This window comes from Macrotis lagotis, chromosome 2, assembly GCF_037893015.1.
Source record: "Macrotis lagotis isolate mMagLag1 chromosome 2, bilby.v1.9.chrom.fasta, whole genome shotgun sequence".
Taxonomy (NCBI): domain Eukaryota; kingdom Metazoa; phylum Chordata; class Mammalia; order Peramelemorphia; family Peramelidae; genus Macrotis; species Macrotis lagotis.
In genome coordinates, this window is record NC_133659.1 from 95,978,512 (window position 1) to 95,998,800 (window position 20,289).

Consider the following 20,289-nt stretch of genomic DNA (forward strand, 5'->3'; position numbering starts at 1 on the left):
GATATTGTATGAAACAGACATATACACACACATACATACATACATATATGTATATATACATATATACGTAGTTTCAAGCTTGCCTTTTCTGGGGGTGGAGTGGGAAGAGATCATCAGAAAAGCTGCAAAGCTTTGATTCGGATTTCATTTCTAGGGGCTTGTTGTGCTAATTGACTAGTTTTTTCCTAAGGAGAGACATCATTTTCCTCCTCAGAAGTCCTGACATTGCCTCCTCTAAAGGAAATCTGCCTCCCTTCTCTGTCAAAGGAGCTTTGGTGAAAAGACAACTATGACTCCCAAACTTCACTCAGAGTAGCCCTTGGTGTTTTGTTGTGCGCGTGTGTGCTTAAAGCACATTGATTTTCACCCAAAAGGGCTAATTACATTACTTACAGTAAATAGCAGCCCTGCTGTCCAGGGTCTAGTGTGCCAACAGGAGGGGGGTGGTGGTGGCGAATCTTCGGCTTATTTCACTTGGTTGACTTCATTTTTGCGTGAAATGGTGTTTTATGAGCTACATTCTGGCACTCGCAGGAATGTAACAACAGCCAATCTGCAAATAACATTAATTTTGACTCTCAGAGAAAAAAAACTGGGAGAAAGCCGAATGCATCTTGGGTTTCATGGAAGAGGTGACTCCAGCAACCCCTCAGGAGGAGTGATTGTGATGCTGAGGAAAGGAAGCGGGGCCCCGCCTGGTGTTTTTTCACGACTGGGCTGGGTTTAATGTAGAAATCCCTACGGGCAAGGGGAGCAGCTCTGCCTCCAGGAAGATCCTTCTGGAGGTATTGAGGTGTCAGGAAACAGCCGGCAGCTGTTTCAGTGAAAGGCACGGAAGGAGGGAGCTCTGTGAAAAAAAAAAGAGCTTTGGGAAGGAAGGAAGGAAGATAGGAAGGAAGCGAAAGGAGGAATCGATGAATCGTACCTCTAGTTCGGATTTACTAGTCTCTTGTCTAGCCCTCTAATTTAGGAAGTCCGCCAGATTTCCGTGGATTTGGGGGTGTGTGGTGGTACTGAATGACTGAATCAACCTATACAGTGGTGTGATCAGGTGGGGGGATAATTCCGTAAACGGCTTTCGGCTACGAGAACAATTTAATCTCTTGCCATTCTTAACTCAAATACTTTGTCCCGCCCCCCGATCCCTTTTTCGACTTTACACTTTCACCGGTGCCAACTACCAGAAAATGTGCAAAGAGTATGATGATCGGATCGGTAATTGATTTGTCTCCTTATGAAGGTTAAACGCGAGAATGATGGGGATTTGGGGCCCTTATTGGCAAGTGTTATACAAAACTTAAAAGTTACAAGAAATTTTCCTTAAGACTGCCATTCACCGCAATTACACGTTAGATCTGTATATCCAAAGGCATACACACTCACACACACGCACACATTCACATACGCACCAGGGCTTTTTCTGAGGGCTAAAGCATCCCGCCAACAGAAACGGAAGGCAACTTCTGGAATCAACTGCTCAAATCATACTTTTCAACCCTTGGACAAAGTGCGGGAAGAAAACCCTTTGACTGGATATACTTCTTTTATGGGAAAGGGGAAAGAAGGCAACACCACCTTTAATTCGCCGAGCTAGTTGTGTCTGTTTTCGGTAATGGGTAGAAAACGGAAACATTTAAGCTCAGAGCCCCCCAAACTAGGGCGTCCGCTAAAGTTTGCGCAGTCGAGGTCATCTGTCTCCTCTCTTGACCAGGCTCTAATCTTGACCTGGAATTTGCTTTACATTTCCTGAACCCAGTTTAGGACAATGAGTATTGCCTTTTCCTTTTAAAACGCGACTGCTGGGAACCCTTGGAAGTGTGTATCTGGAGGGGAAGGCGTGTGTGTGTAAACCTGTGCTCCTGGGTGGGTGTATGTGTTGTGTGAGAGTGCGCCAGTGTATCCGGGAGGGGGTGTGTATGCATGTGTGTGTAGGGGAGGGGGGGGGTGTGCGCAGAGATGGGGAGGGGGCTTGCATAAAATGTCCCCCTCCCCTTTTTCTTGCCTCCCCCCCCCCATTGTAATGTTTGTCACTGCTGGCCGATCACTAGGGGGTTGAGAGGAGTATGACAGGTCTTTGTTGTCTGAATAAAAATCAGTGGCAGCTCAAGGGAGAGAACTCCTCCTACTAAATTATCAAAAATGGGCTGGCTTTAGTCTCTTAACAAATTGGACACAGCTCTGGAAAGCAGCAGTCCCAAATCCAACCTACAGGCACTGGGAACTTTAAAGCATCCAGGGACGGCTGAAAATAGCATTTCTTTTTCTTTCTTTGTGTTCAAAACTATTTTCTGTCTCCACCAGATTTTTTTTTCTCCCCCCGTTCCAGTTGTTTCCCATTAGTAACCCGATCTCTCCAGAGCAGTAAGATTCGCCTTCTTCTCCTTCTTTTCCCGCCCCCCTGTTTGTTTGTTTTTTGCACATCTCCTCCAGGAAGCTGTTGGTGCATATTTTTCTCCTTCAAGAAGTCGGCTTTGCAATTTGTCTCTCCTCTTTTATTCTTTCTTTCTCCGTCTTCTTTTCCCCCCAGTCCCCTACCCCCACTCAGTGACCGTCTACGGTGTAGACTTTTTTTTTCTTTTGGATGATCTGAGACTCTCGGGTATCTGTATATGGAAATAGTGGGGTGCCGAGCCGAAGAAAATACTTGTCCTTTCCGTCCCCCAGCCATGCTTTTCCACGGAATCTCCGGGGGCCATATCCAAGGGATCATGGAAGAGATGGAGAGGAGATCCAAGACTGAGTCCCGCCTGGCCAAAGGAGGGCAGATGAATGGCAGAGAAGCGGTAAGGGGCCGGGGCAGTTTGTCCCGGCACACTTCTTTCCCAGTTCAACTTAACTGAAAAGATGTCCCACACCCTCCTCCCTGTAGCAGTAAGGCCACGAGCCCGTAATCTCTGTTGTGCGTGTGAATGCGTGTGTTGAGAGGGAGCCCTACTCTCCTGGAGTCTGCTGGATTTACAGATTGTTTTGTTAACTTAAAATGTGCGAGAAATAACGGGCCTCTCTGCACGGGGTTGGGGATGGAGAGATCGCCTGGGAGAGATGGTTGGCTTTTGGCTTTTTAAAAGGAGCTAGCGGGGCTACCCCGGGTGCAAGCTCCGACTCTCTGTGGAACCCCGGGCAAACTGGTCCTCAACTTCCCGATTGCTCCTGCGCTCACTTAAGGAACCGACCGAGAGCTTCCCGACAGATCCGGGACTGAGGCGGTTACCAGGCTGGATCTGACAATCAGGCGGCAGAATCCTTTACAGAGGAAGGAATCTCCGTGGCTTTTCCTCGGAGCTTACCCACGCCACTCGAAGGAGGGGGGGGGGGATGAATAGAAGGAAGCAAATTGCGCGCTCCCCAACTCCTCTTCCTCTTCAAACGCAAGCCCCTGCCCTAGAGGCATTTCAAGGTAGCTCGGCTTTTCACCCCGAGACCCTTTACTGGAGGCAGGGGAGAGATTCCGGAGAGACGAACTATATAAGAGCTTTGAGTTGATTTATGAAAGCAAATCTCTTTTAAGCGTTTAACAAAATTGAAACAAGGGAGATCCACCTATTTTTTTTTATTTTAGACACTTTCCATAGGGAAAACGCTTCCCACTTAAAATGAGGTTGAAAATAGCCAGGGAAAATGATTTCAGGAACTGAAGATAGACGTGTTTTCCTTGTATTTACGTATCCACTACAGATCATACGTAGGGAATTGTAAAACAAAATAACAGCCCGGAAAACCATTTTAGTGATTTTGTTTTGTTTTGTTTTGCTAAAAGGACTCGCGTGTGTAATTTCAACGTCTAGTCTCACCCTACAACGTTGTAAACATGAAAACTCTCATTTGCTTTTGCGATTCAGTAAAATGAGGGGCGGCGGTTGTAGAACAAAACATTTCTCTCCTGTTGACGAAAATATCTAACAGATGGCTTTGGCATTTCTCCGGGTTTTTTTTTTTCAAACACAAAACCTGAGCTTCTGGTCGAGCTTGCGGCAGTTAATGATGGGATTCTGCCCAATTCATATGTGCCTTCCTCTTCCTCAGGTAGAGCTGAACTGAGGAAGTGTGACTGCAAGACCACGAATTTCATTGTAAAAATGTGTGTGTCTACCTGTATTTACATGTAAAAATGAACATTAAACAAATGTGCGTGTGTATAGCTTAAAACTACAGTCATTCATTTTGTGTCTCCCGATTATTATATATGAACTCTATTAACTTATCAGATAAAAGCCTAAAGCCTACTTTACAAACTTAGGATACATTCAGGATCTGTCAAATTTTGTAGAAACTTATCTCCTAAAGTTGGAGCACAGGCATAGAAACAAGATAATATTTTTCTTCTGCTTTGGTTGATCCTTTGAATACAATGAATTAGAACTATAGGTGTGATGCCATTGCATATTTAACCTAAAACTAAAATCAACTCTTTGTCTTAATCTCTCCCTTTGTATGCCAGAGATGCAGCTAACAATTCCCCTGGGTTTATTTTTGTCATTCCAAAAAAGGACAATTGACACAATTTAGATTGAAATTATGATAATTCTGCAGTTCCCTCCAGACTGCTTTTGATAAACTCACAGTACTTTTCTTATCTAGGCCTTTTGCTTGTTAGTTGGATGTCTGGGAGTAGTTTCCATAGTTTCACATATTTTGTTGTCCAGGGTACTGACAAAAAGATTGATGTAGGGAATCTTATTGAATGAAACAAACACTAAAGTTCTATATTTACCAAATTAGGCAGCGGTTTCTCTTTCATGCTCTGTGTTCACAGTATTCTGAGCAATCTTAGGGAAGGATTGGGTTTGGAGATCCAGTCTTCTTCAGTTCACCAGTTGGATCCTACCTTGTTTAGACTCTAATATTCCAGTTTGATACTTGCCTTTTCTGTACCTTTCTTAATGCATCTCTCCTGTGGTTGTTGTTGGCTTGTTTGTTTTTTTTCAGAGTATGCCCCCTATGAGCCCTGAAAAGCCTGCCTTGTGCGCTGGTTGTGGAGGGAAGATTTCAGACAGATATTACCTGCTGGCCGTTGACAAACAATGGCACCTGAGGTGTCTTAAGTGCTGTGAATGTAAACTGGCTTTGGAGTCAGAGCTCACCTGCTTCGCCAAGGATGGCAGCATTTACTGCAAGGAGGATTACTACAGGTATTCATTCAGACAAATCTTTCTGTTCAGGTGCACAGACGCATAGCTAGTAATGAGAGCTGATGTCCCAAGGACAATCTGTTTTGTGTATTTGTTGATGTAATTAGGAGCAAAGAGTTTGCCCCTAGGTGATGCTGGTGTTGGTTCTGTAGATGAGTTTCTGTCCTCATCACAGTGGAAAACATATACATCAAGATGCATATATGTTAGATCTCTTAGAGAAGTTGTTAGGTATAACTTTAGAGAATTCTTAATAAAGAGAATACCGAGGCACCTTGCTTTTTTTTCTCTTTGTTCTAGGAAAGTAAGGGCCCTGGAAAGAGCCATGTGAAGTTCACGAGTAGTATCTGTATAGTAGGAAGACTTGAATGTTTTCCCCCCCTTCTTCCCCCCTACTTTCCGTTTCGAACGTAGAGGGGAAGGTTAACATCTATTAATTGGATTTAATATCCATGGTGATTCTTACTGCTGTATTGTCGAACTTGAGAAGGACCCTGTGAATTAAAACAGGAGTTCTAAAGGAGCACATTTTAAGCCATCCAAAAGAGAAATTCTTTATAGAAAGAGGTTCACGGAATTTTTCACCTTACCATGGTAGTGGGAAAGAAATCGAAAGCGATTTTTAAATAGACTTTTCCCGGATTTTATATCGTTTATTTTGGGACTGGGCTGCATATAAATGTGTGTCCAAGGGATCATACTTAAATCTCAGAGCGAGGTAAGCAAAAACAAGAGTTTCTTGATTTAAAATGTGTGTATCCATAGACACACCTGTGTGTCTACATATATGTGAATTCATATATATTTATATAACAAGACATATACGGGTATAATATGCACAAGAATTTCGAGTTAATTTGAAAAGGAAGATTTCAAAGTATTCCTCCTTTATTTCAAACACATAAAATAAACTCCTTTATTTTACTTGCCCTGGGACTCCTAAGAAGCTGCCTTGGGCCCTTTGGGAAGGTGTCAGACAGCTGCAGACCAGCCCCAGATGCCTTCCCCTCCTCTTTCATCCCCCCCCCTCCCTTTCCCAAGGGGAACGGGGTTCTGCCTGTTCTAAGTTCATGCTCGTATTCTGATGTTTCTTTTCAGAAGGTTCTCCGTGCAGAGATGTGCCCGCTGCCACCTTGGGATCTCGGCTTCCGAGATGGTCATGAGAGCCAGGGAGTCTGTCTATCACCTGAGCTGCTTCACCTGCACTACCTGCAACAAGACTCTGACCACCGGCGATCACTTTGGCATGAAGGACAACCTGGTTTACTGTCGGGCCCATTTTGAGACCCTCTTACAAGGAGAATACCCCCCGCAGCTTAGCTACACTGAGTTAGCAGCTAAGAGCGGCGGGTTGGCACTGCCTTACTTCAACGGCACTGGCACTGTCCAGAAAGGGAGGCCCAGAAAAAGAAAGAGCCCCGCCCTCGGAGTGGACATCGTCAATTACAACTCAGGTGGGCCCAGGACATCAATAGTTAACCCCTTGCTCAATCGTACCCCGAGGAAAAACCCCAGGGTTCCTTCATCTCTGTGAACTCCACTAGATCAGGGCTGGTCTTGTCCAATTCAGCCTTTCCCATTCCCCCTCAAAACAAAACAAAACAAAACAAAACAAATCCCTATTTAGACAGGGGCACACGGGCCAACTGCAAGCAGAGGGACTTGGAGTCTTTGCAGCGAGACAAATGCAGCCCTCAGCTATCCAGGAACCAAAGGTGGCAGTTACTTTTAGGATCTTCAGCTGGAGGAAAGACCAGGGTAATCTGAATAGCCAGACACAAGTCCTAGTGGAGGGTTTTAAAAACACTGTGCAAAGCTATACTTTCATCCTCAATTTAAAAAGAAAGAAGCCGAATTTGAGTTCACTAGCTAGCCCTAAACTGATGAGAGGTCAGTCCTTGGTTGGGTATCTCGTCGGAAAAAGACAAATTTGTTACATGTGTTAAATGACCATTCTGAATGCACTCTGAATGATTGCCAAATTGATGATCTAGGCCTAGCTGAATCAGATTGGCAAGAACCCCCCTCTTAAGTTACCGGGCAGAATTGCCAGGGGTTTCAGAGTGGAGATTTATCCTTCTCTCCAAGAGTGAGGCACAATCTCTATAGTTAGAGGGCAAAAACTTATATTATTCTCTGGAGGCAACTATTTTCCTCCTTTTTCCTGATTTGTGTCTCTATCTGTCTGGGCCTCTCTTAAACTCGGGAGTGGCAGGGAAGGTTGGTTCCTTTCAAACTCCTTCCCCCACTTCCATCTAAGCCTATTAGCTAATTCCTATTAGCAGGGTGGCTGGAGGTGAAAGCAGAGCAGGTCTGAGCTTTCCTCCTTTAAGTCGCCAAAAGCACTGTTGAGGAAGGTCTCAAAAAGCCCGAGTCCCATTTTAAGACTACTAAGAGATCCCTTGGCTCGCCTTAACCTTTCTATCCCTCCTGCCCCCGCCCCTTTCCGGCTCTCAATTCTAAAGAATAAGAGTAAGAAGGCCCCTATCCTAGGTTCCTCAAATTCAGTGAAAAGGTCGGTGCGCTTTTTAGCAAGGGTCCTTAACTCTTGCCGCATATTTCTCGGGTGTGGGCAGCAGGGCCCCTAAGGAGTCTGGGGTGCGGGAGACAATATGACACGCCGCCCCCTGGAACACATTCCATTCCCTTGGGCCCAGAGTTGGTGAGAGTTTCTCGAGGACTTATCTAGTCTTTCGTGATTTCATTCTGGGACAGCTATGAATAGGGAAGGAGGTGTGGAGTTGGGGAGGGGAGAGAGAAAAGGAAAAGACCAAATCCTCCAGCCTGCTCCGGGACCTGCTTAATCCTTCTCCGCCGAGGGCAGCAGGATGCCGTTCCTCGTTTTGCCAACCCCCAGCCGAGCGGCCGCCCTCCCGTGCCCCTGCCCCTGTAGCGGCTCGTTAAGGGGCTTTTGGTCTAGGACCGCATTACCGAGTGCGCTTATTTCATCTCCTCTGATGCGTGGCCTTCCGAGCCCGGGCAATCAGGGCACTAATTGTTCTTTATTAATGGAAGATGACATCGGAATCCCTGGCCACTCACCGGGGCCCTAATTGGTCTCTAGGAAAAGAGAAAAGAAAAAAATAGGAGAGGAAAAAAAAGACAGAAGAGTCCTTTCTAGCATGGGACTCCCTGGAGTCCATAGAAAACCCAGGGAGTGTGTGTGTGTGTGCGTGTGTGTGTGTGTGTGTGTGGGGGGGGGTGTTCTTGGCCAAATTACAAATAGAGTTTTGCATTTGTTTATTTAACCTAATTAATGATGTTTGATTCGCCCCTTGGTTCTGATTTGGTATTTTCAAACCACCTCTTGTTGGGGGACAGTAAGGTGTATGGTCAGCATGAGGGTTCTGGAAAAACTAGAGAACGCGATGCAAAGTTTCTTTAAAAACCAACCAACCAGGTATTTGATTTTCAATTTAGGGAAGAATTTCCTCAAAAATCAAGTGTCGAGAATCGATGGTGTCACCATCTTCTCGAAAGTGCCCTCCCCGACTCGAGGTGGTTTTTTTAATTTAGTCCTAAATTTGTATGTATGAAGAAGTTTTCTAGCTCTAGGGTTCCTAATGATAAAGATTCTATTGAAAAGAACCCCTCACCACCTTGGGGCCCCTGCTGATGAAGAACATTTCCTTTTCTAAAAAGAGGGTTAAACAAAAGGGTCAAGAAATGTTCAATGATGTCAAAAATTCAAGTAACTGGTTTAAGTGGTACTTTGAATAAGTATCAGGAGCCACAAAACCATTTTAAAAAGAGTGTTTACGAATCTAATGCCAGTGTCTGGCACTAAAACGAGCAAAAGAAACCCTAGAGAATTAAAAACATGTTAAGCATTTCCTTAAGCAGGAAATAAAATGGTCTAACAGTTTTACCTCATTAAATTTCTAGTCTTCATTGGATTTTGTCCTGGCTGGCATCTCTTCTAATATGGAGAATATTTATATATAAGAAGACACATTAATAAAAGACAACAAATATAATTTTCACAAGAATATATTGTATACATATGTATGAGAATATATGTCCATACAGAAATACACATCTATAGCTCTTTCTTCTTAGAAGTATATGTGAGTACATGTGAAGTTCTTAGTGCATTTGTGTAATATAGCAAATGTATATTAGAAGAAACATATAGATGCATGCTCTAAAATTAGGGAACATTTCTACTGGTCATTTAGTATTTGTAATAAGCTAAGTGCATTCCAAAGCACATCTATATTTTAACTATACCTTCTTCCACAATTAAGGATAAACCAGACAAGCACCTTGGGGAAGAAAACCCAGGATTCATTTGGAATTCTGAGGACCAGTTTTCAAAAATAAGAAAAGTAGTAGCGAGATGCATGGTCTAGAAAAAAATAGAAATTATTTTAGTAATCTATCATTAAGCTACCCAACAGTACCCTTCCCAAGTCCTTTACATTTTTCTTAACCTTTCAAACTTCTCTACGTATTTCAAGGATTAAATGAATGTGGCAGTGACCCCTAGTGGTATCTTTAGAGGGAAAAATTTCTCAAAAGATGGTTTAACTTGCCTATTTTAAAACAGCAACATTTGACAGTTTTCTAAGTGGAATAACAAGTATTTAGATTTTATTTTTAGTTTAGACTTTTTTCGGTTTTATGTTCTATAATTTAAAAGGAAAAAGTACAACTTGTGAACTAATATGGTGATGAACTGAGGAAGAAACAATTAACTATATGTTCATTATTTGCTATAGAGGTAATATGGTGGAGATGATAGAGGACTTAGCCCTTAAGTCAGGAAGACTCTACATTCAAATGCTATCTTTGGCATAGACTAACTGTATCACCACTGGCAAGTTACTTAGCCTCTCAGGGTCCTAGGTTACTCTGTAAGATGATAAATTTACAAACTAGTTGCAGGTCTACATTGGTGGAGGAATTTTGACATCAGGAGTTTCCCCCTTGGATGAAATCAAAGGTTCAATCCCACTTCTACAGCCAAAATTGTAGTAAAACTTCATTAAGTTAAAAGAAAATATGTTAGTAGAAAGTGCTTCCTATATTAAATTGCATATAGAAATGACAACATTTTGATAGAAATACAACCTCAAGAATCCTAATAAAATAAAACAACCATTTCAACAACCACTTTATTCACTAACTAGTATTTCTCTATAAGAGCAACTACACGGTTTGTTTAATGCACTAAAATATATCGCTTACTACTCATCAGAGGAAAAAGGTTACAAAAGTACAGCAATGGAGAAACTTTTTAAACAACCATACAAACAGCACAGCGATTTTATATATACATACATATATATGTATATATATATATATATATATTTATATTCCTCATCCAAGAGTAACTCTACCAACATATTTCCTAAGAAATAAAAAAAAGTGATCAAGCTGGAAAGTTGAGAAAATATTTAAAAATTAAATTAAATTTTCTATTCCAAGTTTGTTTATTATCCAACATGCTATCCAAGAAAAGTTACCCTTTGCTATATTACTTACCTCTCCAAGGCATATAAATTTTCTTCAGAGAGAATTCTGAAATATGAGTTCTACTCCTCTGGTCATTTTGATATTGGTGGGTAGTTCTGTACTCAGATCTTGAAGCATGAATTGTTTTCACAGGGTTAAATGTAGGTTTACAGGTGGTCTCTGGATGCCAATTTAACTATTTTGATAATGTGAAAATATAATACTATATAAATTTGCACTAAAACATCCTTGACTAATTTGAATAAAGTAAATTCTAAACTTAGAAGAGAATTATCTTTTATCTAAAGAAAATTATCTAATTTCTGACAAGATTTAAAGCATATGGACACAATGTTTAAATGTGTACACATGACTGACTCTATATAAAATTTAGTTGATATTTTTAAAAATAAAGCTCACCTGGCCTCAGATGATCAGCCAAAAAAATATTTATCAAGTATGTTTGATGTGCCAGGTACTATACTAAGTTTTTGGGAATTAAAGGGAAAAAAACCATAGTCCCTCAAGGAACACACAATCTAATAGGAAAGACAACATTCAAACAACTCTAAGTATAGAGCAAAGTCAAAATACAGGATAAATTGAAATAATTAACAGAGGGGGAAAGTATTAAAATTAAGGGGGATCAGGAAAGGTTTGTAGTAGAAGGTGAGGTTTTAGCTGGGACTGTATTCTGTCTACTTGCATATTTAAAAAACTTTAAAAAAGGCAACATTTGGTAAATAGTCAGAACTGTTTAGGAGCAGTTGCTTACCTATTGGTTTTCAGTGTAATCTTTTACATTTCCTTAAATTAACAGATTACCAAATACAGTCTTCCTCTTTTTTCTTTTGGCTTTTGCCAGGGATGGAAAAATAAGTAACATGTAGACAGCATTTAAATGAAGAAAAATGCAGGACTACTATTAAATGATGGCACTTTGTGCCATACTTCCTTCATGATTGTGTTCTTTTCTCATTTCCACAGTGAAGTTGGTTTTAGAACTCATTGATTCAGAAAAAATCTTATTAGAGTTGAATTTTATTAGAGCTGAACAAAGAACATAGGCTGTTTATATTTGAAGATGAGATAGAGATTTTTAAAAATTGTCTTTTGTAGTTCTTGTTTTGAAGTTAAGGCATTAGATACAGTGATACATTCACTTTACTAGATATGGTCTCCATAGAGAATATGAATGACCCGTATTGGGTTAGAAAAGTCTACGCAACTTTACATCTGAAAGATAATGAATTTTAGACTGGTTTCAAGTATCCTTATTTCTTCTTTTAAGTACCTCTAGTGCTAAAAGGATGCTTAATGTAGAGCATCCATTGGTGAAAAGGAAACACATGGCTCTCTCCAAGGTCAGCTAAAGGCACATCTCTTAGGCCTGCCCATATTTACCACATAAAGGAAGTAGATCTGAGTTTGCTACCTGGCCCCTGTGAAATGCAAGCTAGTGGGGATGCTTCAGGCATAAGCCTTAGTAAAGAGAAATAAATATAGGATTTTACTCCCTCAGAAATGTTTATTAAAATAATTCCAATGGAGAGGGAAAATTTCTTTTCTGTATAGCAAAGTCACAGTTTAACTATTTACACCTAGAAGTCCAAAATGGCTCAAAAAAACCTATTAATAATTACAGCAGAACTTTCCAAATTTCTATCTATCTGCAACTTTTTCAAATCTGACTTAGAAGAAGTGAAAAAAAACTTAATCTTGTTTCTATCGGTAAATTTCTCTGCATTAAGAAGGATTCAAGGAGGGCTCTTAAACTTTAAAACTACAACTGAGAAGGCTTTAATTTGTCCTTCAATTTGTCCTATATTTTCTCATTGGTTCATAGATCAAAAGCTAGAAGGGGCTTCAGAGTCCACATAATCTTTTTTTTAAAATAGTGTTTTATTCTCCCCAATACATGTAAGGACATTTTTAAGCATTATTTTAAAAAATTTTGAGTTCCAAATCGCCCCTCTCCCCCTTCTTCTTTAGCTCTCCCTAAGAAGGTAAGAAGTTTGATGTGCAATCAGATAGTATAGTTTTAATCCCTTATTTTACAGAAGAGGAAATTGAGGGTTAAAAAAAGGTTAAATGACTTGATTAAAGTCAATAAGTAATATTCATCAGTCAGAATCTGAACCTAGGACTACTATGGCATAATTAATTGCTCCCTCATCCAAGAGAGAAAAACTATCTCATAATTTGCTGTGTAATTGTCAAATTCTACATGCAGATCAAATTTGGATCCCTTGAAACTTGATAAAAAATGAAACAAAGCTTCACTCAAAACAATAAAGTGCTTCTTTCAGTCTCACTCCACCTTCCTGTCATTCCCCTTTCAAGTAACTTACCTGATGCTAACAAACAAGCAAACAAACAAAAAAGTGGCCTCCACCCTCTCCCCATTTTTTTTCTTAATTCAGAGTTCTTTACATTCAGTTTCTGTTTTCTAATATCATTTCACCAGGTTGTAATGAAAATGAGGCGGATCATTTGGACAGAGACCAGCAGCCTTATCCCCCGTCCCAGAAGACCAAGCGCATGCGTACCTCCTTCAAGCACCACCAGCTCCGGACCATGAAATCTTACTTTGCTATCAACCATAATCCGGACGCCAAGGACCTCAAGCAGCTTGCCCAGAAAACGGGCCTGACCAAAAGGGTTCTGCAGGTAAGAAGTCACCACCAATAGATGGGTCAAAATTTCCCTTCCCCTTGTCAGTAAAAGTAGTTATCTTCCCTTCTTAGAGTGATATAGATATTGTCTGTACCGTTTCTCATTAGTTTGATGTAGCTATTTCCCAAGTGGGTGTGCTGAGGTTTTGAGGGGGAACGAGGCTGGGTACCCAAAGAGAGGTCCAGGAAACTTAAAAAAAAATGAAGTCAAATTCTTCCTTCTTTTATGGAGATGGGTCCCATATTAGAGAATGCAAGGTTTACCATTTTACTTTGCATATAGGAAGCATGTAATTCACACAGCAATGACATGGTGTCTGTTAGAAAGAAAAGAGGTATTTTATGAGGATTAGAATATTGGCTTCTGGAAAATTGTCATTGCAGTCTTTGTTTCAGCAAAATCTTTGCAGTCCTAGTCACATGGCAGGTAATTTGGATTGATAGAGTATTCAAAGTTCAGGTGCACCCCCCCTCCCCTTTTCCACTTTCCAAAGGCCTAGGGTATTATTTTTTCCCCTTTCAACCACAAATTTCTCAGTTTCTAATGAACAAATTTTGCTAATAAATCTCAATGAAAAGAAAATTTCAAATAATTAGGTCTTGTAAGCCCCCTTCCCTTAAAGAATAGTTCTTCATGTGGGAACATGACACTATTATCCCACTGTGAGATCTTTTTTCAACAGTGGGTGATGGGAGGTGTTGAAACAGATACTTTCTTGTTCAGGCTGCCTCCTGACAATAGCATGCATCTGCAATCTGGCTGACCAGGGTTATCTGTGCCCTGGGACAGAAAGGTTTTTTCACTCTGTGAAAGGTCTATGGGGAGGTGATCTCAGCAATCAGAAAGTCTGTTAGTACTTCCTGCAGTCCATATTGCTATTCATTTTTAGATATTTTCAATGACCATGACTCTTCCCTACCTTCAAAAGACTCAGATCAGGCCCTCTAAATGACATCAGCTTAGGGCATAGTGTATTTTCCCCCTTGTATCCAACCCTATACTTAAATTGAATTATTTCTTCACTTTAACTCCAGTTGTCCTAAGAGGCACTTGTCCGGCTGGGGGGGTTATGTGCAGCCTAGTACAGAGAGCATTAATATGAAGTTTATTTTCAACAAATAAGTGAAAACGAGAAAAAAAAGCTTCTTTAAAAAAAGGACAAAACAAAACAAAACATTTTAAAAGGAGAAACATACATCAAAAATAAAATAAAATAAAAACAATCAGCAAAAACAAACATCGGTAAAGAAATCAATTGGGATTGGTTTGCAGGTTTGGTTCCAAAACGCACGAGCCAAATTCAGAAGGAATCTTTTGCGGCAGGAGAATGGGGGTGTTGATAAAGCTGATGGCACGTCGCTCCCGGCACCGCCCTCAGCAGACAGCGGCGCTCTCTCTCCACCCGGCACTGCGACCACTTTAACAGACCTGACCAATCCCACTATCACTGTAGTGACATCCGTGACCTCTAACTTGGACAGCCACGAATCCGGAAGCCCCTCACAAACTACCTTAACGAACCTTTTCTAACATTGGATTTTTTTTAATTCTTCCTCTTCTTTTTTTATTATTATTATTCTAATTATTATTATTATTTTTTATTATTTACAAGACTTTTTTTTTTAACCCACAAGATATTTGGGGGAAAAAAAACAACAGCTTGGTGTGTAGCATCTGCAGCCACTTGGCCAATGAGTTTACAGTCATGTCTCTCGTTTAAAGTGAACATACTTTGTCTACAAACTGTATTTGGATTTAAAAAAAATTAGGTCTTTCAGTAGGTAAGGGAAGTTTTTGACTCATTCTAATAAGTGCCTCTTAAAATTGTATGTTACTTATTTCCAGAATCTCGGGAAAAATGAGCTTTATTATCATGGGGGAAAGAGTCCCATTCCCACTCTAATAACCAGGCTAAAAAAGAGTAAGATAATTATCACCAATGGAGTTTTCTGTCTGACAATGACACATATGCTTCTGGAATTTTTCAGTCTTCAGAATAATTTTTATTTTTTGCAACTTAAAGAAAATTTAGGTGATTATGATTTCTCACATGTACCAAAAAGTTCAAATACAAATTGCAATCAGACGAAAGCACTACAAAATAATGATTTAGAAATGTGTAAATATTTAATGATTAAAGTCCAATCCAGCTTTAACATTCTAAGATGATTTGCGATTAAGTGGGGAAACTTATTGTAGGAAGTTGGATTTTCCTTCCATGGGCATATAATTCAACCACAACAAATGACTCATTTCATTTTGACTGTCTAGATATTATTCCACTCCTTTCCCCCCTACTGAAAATTCCTCTTAGAATTTTAAAGTTCTGTACTTTTAGTCTTCAGAGACTATCGAGGTAATTCTCTAGAAATTACTTTCCTTTTTTCAGGGAAAATGGAAATAAGCAAAATATAATTCATTAAGATGTTTAGAAAAGTGATTTACTTAATTTGATTCATTGCTATTCTGATTTACTTCAGATTTTCCATACAATTGCTCCTGTTATCACACATACAAAAAACTTTTAAAACTTCAGCACATTAATATTATTTCTATTAACATTAATTTTGCTTTTGTATAAGAAGATATGTTTTTGAAAAAAAAAGGTTTTCTGAAATTTGGGATTTATCGTAAACTGTTCTGAAGCAGATAAACTCAGAAGCCTTGTGGATGCTGATCTGAAATAATTTTCTAGTTTACAGTAGCATTTTTTTTTAATTTAAACTAAAAATCTTAATGGTCTGGGCAGTGGTGAATGTTCATCTGTATGCTTCTGTTGTAGTTAAATACCAATTAGATTGTGAATTTTCTCAGAAAAAGTCAAGATATATGTCTTGCTTTAGTGGATTGTTAAGAATAACTTTGCACATATTTTCCACTTTTTTGGCCCCATAAATCTTTTTTTGGTGGTCAGGGTGGCTATTTAATATATTTAAAGGTGTCCTTTTGGCTGTATAAATGTGTGGTTACATATTGACAGTTCACTGCCCACATTAAAGTGCATTATTGTAACTTTTGCTCAGGGTTTTTAGAAAATTAGCACAGAAAGTAGCTTATTTTTAAAAAAAAGATGATGGAAGAGATGTTAACACTGTAACAGAAGAAAGGTGTGATTGCCATTATATATTTAGCAAGTATGGTTATCATCTTATATGGAGCTTAAATCTTGACTTTTCCTATTTCTATTACATTATGGGCATTTACCACTAACCAGACCAAACAACCTTGGTAAGGCTGAGATCTTATTAATACACTTTTACAGGTAAAAATATTGATACATATAAATTTTGTTCTTTGACAGAACACTATATGGTACTATAGATCTACTTTATTAAGTAGACTAATCATAACTCAGTTCTAATATGTGCCTTATGATATAACTTGGAAGTAAGTTTGTGAAAAATCAGGATATATGTGTTGTTTGTTAAATTAACTGTTTTAAGCCCTTTTGACACCTCACTAGTTTTGTACTGTTTTACCTCTTATTTCTGAAACTCTTTTTATGGTGTATCCTGTTAGAGGGGACAAACATGTCATAGAAAGCAGTTGTGCACTCTTTCAAATATAGTTGATAAATTCAATAATCTTATATATTGAGCTTCGTGTTTATAGTACAGTAAGTGGTCTAGCAAAATTGTCCATGTTTCTTTGTTTATTGAGAAATACATTGTATAGAAACTATTTCCCCTAAATATTTATGGACCAAACAATTGTGATATATCCTATTAAATTTGTGTGAATAAACCATTTTGAATCTAAGGAGTTTTATTTCCCATAAATTTTATTTAAGATCTCCCCGAATTGGTGTGTTTCTCGGCTTTCCAATATTTATGATTGAATCATGTTAAAAGGATACTGAAAATTTTACAAATACTTAACAAAATAGTCTCTAGCTTTTCAATCCCTAGTTCTTGCCATTGAGGATGCAATGTACTTCCAGATTTCTTTTAAAATAACTTTTTGGATAATTAAAAATGCCCCACTGATTTGATACAATAGTTCCAGTTACAGATTCTAAAAAATGAAGATAAATAGCAGCTAAAGTAATTGCATGAACAACCACCTAAATATGATAAAGATTCAATGCTAGATATATTTAACACAAATGAATAATGGTAAACCCCAATAGAAATTGCAGACCCCTACAAGCCAGGTTGCTCTGTAGTTTAATAAATTGTCACTATGATTTCTTTCAGGGAGAACAAATCTTGGGGCATTACAGCCAAACATCCCGACGTTTGAAAATTCCCTAAAGTATTAAAAGAAGGGGAAAAGTTTGATCGGAAATCCACTGCAGTGAAGACAAAGACAATATTAGGTTATGATAATCATACATTAAAATCTATTGAGCCAAAAAATAAGAGAGAGAGAGAGAGAGAGACTTAAATGTCATTTCCTGAATGTTAACAAAATTTATGTTCTTTATGGCATCTAACACAAATGAAGGCTAACAAAATTGTGTGGTTTTAAAAAAAAAAAGTTAGATAAGCTGTGTATAAACCAGAGCAACCTGGCAGTAATATACCCTACCCATGTTGAAGACAATTATTCCTTTAAAAAATTAAAAATAGAGCAACACATTTGTCAAGCACAAATACTTGTAAAATAAAATCTAAATACATTCATCCCACCTGCTTGCTAATGTGTACCAATCGTATCTGTTAAATGACATTTTTTGTAAATTCAAAGAAAAGCTATCACTCATTTAAGAGCATAGGGATCAACACTAAGTAATTTTAGTATTATTGTTTATGATTTCTTTTTTAAAAACCGAAAAATCTGCATGCACTTTTACATCTGTCACCGATAGTGTACATTTCTGTATGATGACTTCTCTTTGATGTTTCTTGTATAATAAATAGCTTTCATGAATAAACATTTTATTTGATGCAAACATAGTTAACTTTATGTAAACACATCTAATCTAGCTGTTGATATTAATTTAGAATATTTTGGACACTGTCTTAAAAGGCAGGATGGTAAACTTCCAATTTGTTATACCTAGAGAAAAAAAACTAATAAAACAACAAGGTGGCATCATAACTTAATATAAAAACAAGTTCCCTGGATTTTAATGTTTCATGACTTACTTTCATTTGTTGTATGCAATTGAAACATGTCCTTAAAATAAAAACAAAGACAGAGGAAACCCAAACAACAATAAGAAAAACAAATCTCTGAAAAAGAGTAGCATGTGTAAAAAAAATCAGCAACTTTTTTTTTAGAATATTAGGATAAACGTTATGGATTCTTGATAAGTTTACATGTTCACTATGCAATGAACAAATTTATTGACATATAAAAATATATTCTGAACTATGAAAGGATCTGATCTTTGCATAGTCTAATTTACATATGATTTTACAAGCAAAAATGAATGGAAAAATAAACCATTATTTAGTAATGAGGTTTTTTAATTGTTAGAAGGAATATTTGCAGAAAGAATTTTTTAAAAATTATTCGTATTTAGCTGTAAATCCAAAGCATATGTTAAACAAATTAACATATAAAATACTTTCCGGAAATTTTTTCATTAAGATGAAATTTTTATTATATACAAATGAACCCTATGTAAATGATGTAAGTTTTATGAATAATTATGACAGACATTAAATATTTCACATGTATTCTCAGTATTTGAATGTTTTCTTAAATACTTTCATCTTCTGGATACCAAAAAAAAGAAAGGAAAAAAGAAAGAGAAATTCTTAAGAAGGCAACATGACATGTTTATATATATATATATATATATATATATATATATATTATACATATAAAAACTATTCTGAGAGTTCTTGAAACATGCTGGTTTTATCAGTAGCTAGAATGTTTATGCCTCAGTGAAACCTCATTCATAATTATACTTGTTTAAATAGAGTTTAAAAATATACTTCATGCCAGTTAATTGATATTCTTGTTCTACAGAGATACACTTCTCTGTCATTCATATGTGAGAGTTTGATTTAGAAATATCTTCACACCTTTCCTAGTCTGTTAAATGAAATGAGGGAAAGGACCAAAGCAGAAAGGGCATATTTGAAAAAATCTGGGAAAATGGAATATTAATCTTGAATGGGCACATTTTACAAAAAAATCTAGGAGAACTAATTAAGCAGGTTGGATGTGTAGCAATCGTATGTTTCAGAATTGGAACAACTATTGTGGTTTTCTTTGTTAGAGAGCAGTTCTTAGAGTCCAAGCAATTACCTACTTCTTATGTTGGAGTGAAAATGGAAGAATGTGAACTTCCAAGGTGGGAGCAGTGCAGCAAGTTTTCATAACTTCTCCATTTGGACTGTGGATTGGACAAAGAGCTGAGGATAGCCTTGTCTGTCTTCTAGCAACTTAATTTTGGAATGGGGAAAAAAAAGCTTCTTTGAGATTCCTGAATATTACTGAAATAATAGTGGTTGAATTGAACCATTCGATAGTAACATTTTAAATTACTAAAATAATGGATGACTTTTTGAAAGGACAATAAGAGTTCAAAGCATTTCTGAAAATTTGTTAATTGATAATCTAAAAAGCAAAGTTTTACTGTATACAAACTTCAATGGAAGTCACTTAAAGTATGCTAACAATATCATGTATTTAAATAATCTTTTTTCCAAAGATCTCAAGGCACTCAATAAATATCTTCTAAATATCTCATTTTTTTCCTTCACAATATCCCTGTTTGAGGTATAAACATGGATATGTATTGTGAATTTTCTCATTCACCAGTAGTGAGCAGAAATTGGATTTTTGAAGTGATGCCATTTTAAGTTTTCATATTAGGGGTAATTGTATCATTATTATGGAAATGCACTTATTAAGCAACTACTGGTATGGTGCTTGGCTAGGCACTATAGCTTTCATTTATGATATTTTGAAAATGAGACAAAATGTTGGATTTCTTTGTAGAGAACTTCTTTATTTAATGGAATATTCAACACTATTTAAATGTTACAACTAGCAATCTCTAAACATCAGGAATAAGTAGAGGAAATGAAAATTTAACACAAGTAGAAGAAAATACAGCATTCTT

At 37.9% G+C, this 20,289-nt stretch overlaps 1 protein-coding gene across 3 annotated transcripts; it reads left to right on the plus strand.

Moving 5' to 3' along the window:
* Positions 1-2,206: 2,206 nt before the first annotated feature.
* LOC141511102 (LIM/homeobox protein Lhx9) lies at positions 2,207-18,322 on the plus strand. 3 transcript variants are annotated; one of them, XM_074220397.1, is made up of 6 exons: positions 2,207-2,361; positions 2,665-2,783; positions 4,927-5,129; positions 6,228-6,583; positions 13,054-13,256; positions 17,459-18,322. In XM_074220397.1, exons 2-6 carry the CDS (start codon positions 2,667-2,669, stop codon positions 17,513-17,515), a joined length of 936 nt encoding a protein of 311 aa, XP_074076498.1. In that variant the 5' UTR covers positions 2,207-2,361; positions 2,665-2,666; the 3' UTR covers positions 17,516-18,322. The 3 variants fall into 3 exon arrangements, with proteins under 3 accessions (XP_074076498.1, XP_074076497.1, XP_074076499.1); XM_074220396.1 differs by having other exon boundaries at positions 2,207-2,783; XM_074220398.1 differs by lacking the exon at positions 17,459-18,322 and adding an exon at positions 14,535-14,866 and having other exon boundaries at positions 2,207-2,783.
* Positions 18,323-20,289: the final 1,967 nt, after the last annotated feature.

What these genes read in the sequence shown, in the direction of transcription:
- LOC141511102 (XM_074220398.1), top strand. Translation starts at nt 2,610, where the DNA reads ATGGAAATAGTGGGGTGCCGAGCCGAAGAAAATACTTGTCCTTTCCGT. An exon ending in AGATGAATGGCAGAGAAGCG is followed by an intron (nt 2,784 to 4,926) that starts GTAAGGGGCCGG and finishes GTTTTTTTTCAG; the next exon opens with AGTATGCCCCCTATGAGCCC. An exon ending in TGACCAAAAGGGTTCTGCAG is followed by an intron (nt 13,257 to 14,534) that starts GTAAGAAGTCAC and finishes ATTGGTTTGCAG; the next exon opens with GTTTGGTTCCAAAACGCACG.